Genomic DNA, 5,524 nt, shown 5'->3' with positions numbered 1-5,524 from the left:
GCAGTGGGGGCTGGGAGCCAGGACTCCTGGGTTCTATCCCCGGCTCTGGGAGGGGAGTGGGGGCTGGTGGGTTAGAGCAGGGGGGACTGGGAGCCCGGACTCCTGGATTCTCGCCCCGGCACTGGGAGAGGAGGGGGGGCTGGTGGGTCAGAGCAGGGAGGGCTGGGAGCCAGGACTCCTGGGTTCTCTCCCTGGCTCTGGGAGGGGAGTGGGGGCTGGTGGTTAGAGCAGGGGGCCTGGGAGCCAGGACTCCTGGGTTCTCTCCCTGGGCCCAGCAGGGGAATATTCCAGGAAATATTAAGTATATTAAATATTCAGTCCTGTTTCCAGCTATCGAAATTATTTCTCCCCGGCTATTTCCCACCATGGCTGTTCCCCCCCCGCCCGGGTCCCCATGGAAACAGTCAGTCGCCAGGGTGACGTGGGTGGTTGCCACGGCACTGGGACCTTTGGGTCTGTTTATTCCCTGGTCCTGTTCTCCCACCTGTTCTGCACCCCCCCCCCCCCGCTTCCTGGTCACCTGCCCTGTGCCCGTATCCAGGCACTGACACAGCTCAACGGGGGCCTGTGCGACCAGCGCCCTGCCCCAGAGGTGGCTGCATCTCAGCGCCGGGCGAGGGGTCCCTGGGTAACCGGCCGCCCCGCCCCAGAGGTGGCTGTATCTCAGCGCCGGGCGAGCGGTTCTGGGTAACTGGCCTCCCTGCCCCAGAGGTGGGCGCATCTCAGTGCTGGACGAGGGGTCCCTGGGTAACTGGCTGCCCCGCCCCAGAGGTGGGCGCATCTCAGTGCTGGGCGGGGGGTCCCTGGGTAACCGGCCGCCCCACCCCAGAGGTGGCTGCATCTCAGCGCCGGGCGAGGGGTCCCCGTGTCAGCAGCTGCCCTGCCCCAGAGGTGGGCGCATCTCAGCGCCGGGCGAGGGGTCCCTGGGTAACTGGCTGCCCCGCCCCAGAGGTGGGCGCATCTCAGCGCCGGGCGAGGGGTCCCTGGGTAACCAGCCTCCCGCCAAGCGTCATCTCTGTCCCCTCCGCGTTCCCCTCCCGGTTTAACCCTCTCCTCCCCTTCCCGCAGGCCTGTCGCAGCCGGGCAGTGGGGCGGCGTCGCCCTTCCGGGAGGTCTGGCAGGTGAGCCTGCGCCCCAAGGGGCTGGGACAGGCCAGGAACCTGGTGGGCGTGTACCGGCTGTGCCTGGCGGAGAGCTCGGTGGAGCTGGTGCAGCTCAGCGCCCCGGCCCCCTGCCTGGTGCTGCAGCTGCTGTGTGTCCGGCGCTGCGGCCACTCGGAGAACTACTTCTTCCTGGAGGTGGGGCGCTCGGCCGCCACGGGCCCCGGCGAGCTGTGGATGCAGGTGGAGGACCTGGTGGTGGCCCGGCACATCCACGAGACCATCCTGGAGGCCATGAAGCGGCTGAGCGAGGAATGCCGGGTGCGAGGCCGGGGCCAGGCCTCCGCCCCCATCTCGGTGCCAGCCCGGCACCTGCCCCCCGCCCAGCCGCCGAGCTCCCGGCGCCGCGCCCGACAGGGACTATGCCCTGGCGTCGTCGATATGAGGGTGGATCCTCCAGCCCTGGGAGGGCGCCCGACTGGCAGCCCGAGCTGGCAAGGCTCCCCGAGGGGGCAGGTGCCGGCTGCAAGCGGCCGTCGCTTGCCCCCTTGGCTGGCGGAGGAAGCCAGGCGTGTGCCCGGAATCCCGGCTACATGGCCCTGCTGCCCGGCGGCGCCTGGGGCAGCCGATTATGTGCCCATCGAGAGCCCTGTGCGTCCTCTCCACACCCGGGGCGAGGCTGGCCGGCTTACACTGCTCATGTCCCCCACGGGAGCTGGGGCGCCCCGAGTACGTGAACATGTCCCGCTGCTGTGCGCTCGGACCGGCAGCACCCCCGCGCCGCAGCCCCCACCCGCGCCCCCGGGGAGGCCCCGTGCCCCTTCCGCTTCCTGCCGCGCTCCTACAAGCACAGGGCCCGCCTGGCCGTGCCCGGGCGCCTCTCCTCCTGCTCCTCCTCCATCAGCAGCGAGAGCCTGGAGGAGCCGGTGCCCCCGAGCCCAGGGGAGTACGTCAGCATTGAATACCGGCCCCTCCCGGGCCAGCCGGCGAGGGTGGAGCCTGGCGGGCGGTGCTGCGAGGAACCAGGACTCAACTACATCACCCTGGACCTGGCCCGGGGAGGAGGTGGCCTGGGCGGGCGCCCCCGGGCAGCCGGTGGCCCCGGCCCCCAGGCCTATGCCAGCATCGACTTCCACCGCTCCCAGGAGCTGCGGGGACGCCAGGGCGGAAGGGACGGGCCAGGTACGTGGCAGATCTGGGGGCCACGGGGGGGGACGCAGGTTTGGGGGTGTGTGGTTCTGGTGGACGTGTGTTGACGGCCCCATGGCTTTAAGCTGCCTTGTTTCTTTACCAAAAAGACCCATGTTTGGGGCTGGGTTTTGACCCCCATCTTCCAGGGCCAACTCGGCTGTTTTTGTGTCATTGGCGAAGGCAGAACCTCCCAGCCCTTGCTTGGACCTGCCTTCCCAGGGGTTGGTCCCCTTTAGAAACTGCCTTTTCTTGCTTTGCCTTAAGGGTTTCTCCCCTGTAAAGACAGCTGGGCGGGGGTCGCCTATTAGAAACCGTTTTTATATTGGCTGGGGGTCCCCTTTAGAAACTGCTGCAGTTCTCCCCCCTTAAAAACTATCTTTTTTGGGGCCAGGGATTTTCCCGTTTAGAAACTGCCTTTCTGGGGATGGGGGAAAGATTTTTCCCTTTCAAAACGCAGGTGTTTATTTTCACTACTGACGGTAGGGGAAGCAGTGGCAGGGTCCGTTGGGGGTTCACATGGGGGAGAGGCAGGGGGCTGCACTGGGAGACTCTCCAACGCAGCACCTAGCCACGCTGGCTCTGTGCATCGGGGAGGAGTCCCCGTCCCCTCCCAGCTGGGGCTGAGTCCCTGATCTCACAGGGTCTCAGCGCTGCAGGCCCCGAGCCCCCAGGGACTGGGCTGCAGTGCAAGCTAGAGGGGCTGATACGGAGAAGTCAGGACCAGCCAGAGCACTTCCCATGCCATCATGAAAACTCACGCCTGGAAAGCTGGGGTAGGTAATGGGGAGGGGGGGTAATTATTTTATTGGACCAGCGTCTGTTGGTGAGAGAGACGAGCCTCTGAGCTTTCAGACTCTTCTTCAGGAAGAACGAACTCCGTGAAAGCGCCAAAGCTTGTGTCTCTCACCAACAAAAGTTGCTCCAATAAAAGCTGTTCCCTCACCCCCCCTCGTGGCTCTAATCTCCTGGGAACAACAGGGCTGCACCAACCCAGCACACAAAAGTGCACGATTCCCATGAACAGCACTGAGTGACCATCACAGCGGGACACTATTTTCACGACTCATCTTAGCCTAATGTCCTCATTGCACCAAGACAGTAGCACTATCTGCACAATGAGATAAATGCAGCCAAAAATTCCCAGTCCCAGCGCAGTGGGATCCACACAGCAGGACAGTAGGGTCAGTTTAGCTCTGTCTCTGAGCCCATCCCCACTAAACTAAGTCCAGAGTTTCAGCTGAACACAAGGGCAGCAGGATCTACACTGGCACAATGGGAGTTGCACGTCAGGGCACTAATTCCCAAGCCCAGTGCAAGGCAATGTGGGATGCAGGCACCAGGGCCTTGGAAGCAGAATTTGTGCTCCCAGGAGAGTGGGATGAAATGAGAGAAGTTACAGAAGGCAACTCCCAAGAAACAAGGCATTGCCCAAATGGCTGGGCAGCAAGTGAATGGCAATTAGTAACTTAACGACCACCCTCACCAGAGAATGACTCAGCCCTGGGACTCAGCAATGCCTCCCCCTCCGTTCAACACGATCCAGCTGCCCGGGTGCAGGGGGATGTTTTTGGAGATGCCTCTGGCTGAGCCCCCTGCCCCCCACCAGCAGCCGGTTGCTGGCTGTCACAGCCCCCTGGGGGATTTCCAGTGCCCCCCAAGCCACCCTCACCACAAGGAAGACCCCCTTTGAAATACACTTACCGGCTGCTGCTCCTGGCTGCCTTTAGCTGGGGGAGAGGTTGGCGCTGCTGCTGCAGCGCCAGGGAAAACCCCCCTGCTGCAGTGCCATGAAAAGGAGGTGGGGGCTCTCAGCTGCTCAGCCCCTCGCTCCAGGAGCAGTCCCCCTCACTGATCGGCTGGTGCCCAAAAAACCAGCTGAGCAACGAGCACTCGCACTCCCCTAGCTAGCTACCCTACTGCCCCCACCCTGGCCGAACAGCTGATGGCTAGTGGGCCCCACAAACAGTTGACTTCTGGGTGGGTGCCCACCCCTGCCCCCTATAGGGCCATGCCCCGACCCACCCCCTTCTCCCCCAAGGCCCCAGGCTCTCCTCCCCCCAGGAGCCCGGCTTGCCAGAGCTCAGTTCCTCCCCTCCCTGCCGTGGGATCAGCTGTCTCCCTCCAGCTGGGAGAGACAGCTGATCGGTGGGGACGGGGTGTGCAGCAGGCTGGGGGGAGCGGGGCAGGCCCAGCCTCAGAGCGCAGCGTGGGGCCTGCCCCATGGTGACCCCGCATAAGGCGCAGCTTGTTTGGAAATGTGCTGAGGTGAAGCAGCTGTTTCCCCTGCACCCCACTAGCTACGCTACTGGGGGGAAGGGCAATATCCAGTCTAGAAACTGCCTCTTTTTTTTGTCTGGGTCACCCCTTAGAAACTGTCTCTTTGGGGCGGGGGGGGGTTGGCGTGTCGCTGCCACTTGTCAGTGGGCCTGTGAATTGTTCCCTGAGTAATTTGACACGTGCTCATGCTGCTGTTGGGGCTTTGCACTAGAAACAGACTCTTCTTACCAGAAGTGGAGCTGTTCCCCCTTAGAAACCGCTATTTCTCTGTGGGATTCCCTTGAAACTCTCCTCCCCCCCCCCCCCCCGTCCAACGTTGTCTCTTAATTTTATGGCAGCAGAGAAGCAGCCAACTGGTTCTGGGCGTGATTCCTTCGCTCTGAACAGAGGAGAGAAAACGGAGAGAAACTGGCTGGAAAGGGTTATTTTTCCCCTTTTCTTTTCCAGCAGTTTTGTTCCATTTTTCCTGCCTGGCAAGGGGTCCCTGGGTAACTGGCCGCCCCGCCCCAGAGGTGGGTGCATCTCAGCGCCGTGTGAGGGGTCCCTGGGTAACCAGCCGCCCCGCCCCAGAGGTGGCTGCAACTAGGAGCATTAATACAGGATTGATCCTTTCTCAACTCTCCCTTTCAGAGTGCTGACCCCTTTGCTGTCCGTGCGGCCTGGAGACTTCGGGGCTCCCCTGACTCAGGACCAACGCTCCACCCCAGAGCTGGTCGCATCGAGACGCCTGATACCTCCGCAGACGATGCGCCTCAGTTTCCTCCCGATGGACCGTGAACCCCTTTAAGTGCCTTTGTTTTTGGGGTGCGGCTCTCGGGCGTGTGTGTGTGTGTGGAGAACAAGCCAAAGATAAGGAGGGGCTGGTGCCTTGCGCTCCGGGTGTCCTTTGGTTCTGCTGGGAGGGACACCGCAGAACCTGAGCATGGGCTTGAGGTTTCAAGGTCACCCCCAGTTTT

At 62.9% G+C, this 5,524-nt stretch overlaps 1 protein-coding gene across 1 annotated transcript in view; it reads left to right on the top strand.

Moving 5' to 3' along the window:
- The window catches only part of LOC116814959 (insulin receptor substrate 1-like), a 10,367-nt gene extending 5,076 nt beyond the window's left edge, over window positions 1–5,291 (top strand). The window contains 7 exon segments of the mRNA XM_075070379.1: window positions 1,069–1,507; window positions 1,509–1,539; window positions 1,541–1,716; window positions 1,718–1,823; window positions 1,825–1,895; window positions 1,897–2,282; window positions 5,199–5,291. Of these exon segments, the coding sequence (XP_074926480.1) occupies window positions 1,069–1,507; window positions 1,509–1,539; window positions 1,541–1,716; window positions 1,718–1,823; window positions 1,825–1,895; window positions 1,897–2,282; window positions 5,199–5,206 (1,217 nt within the window). The 3' untranslated portion in view covers window positions 5,207–5,291.
- Window positions 5,292–5,524: the final 233 nt, after the last annotated feature.

The sequence above is a fragment of the Chelonoidis abingdonii genome, chromosome 11 (genome assembly GCF_003597395.2).
Source record: "Chelonoidis abingdonii isolate Lonesome George chromosome 11, CheloAbing_2.0, whole genome shotgun sequence".
Classification (NCBI taxonomy): domain Eukaryota; kingdom Metazoa; phylum Chordata; order Testudines; family Testudinidae; genus Chelonoidis; species Chelonoidis abingdonii.
This window is presented reverse-complemented; position numbering and strand designations above follow the sequence as displayed.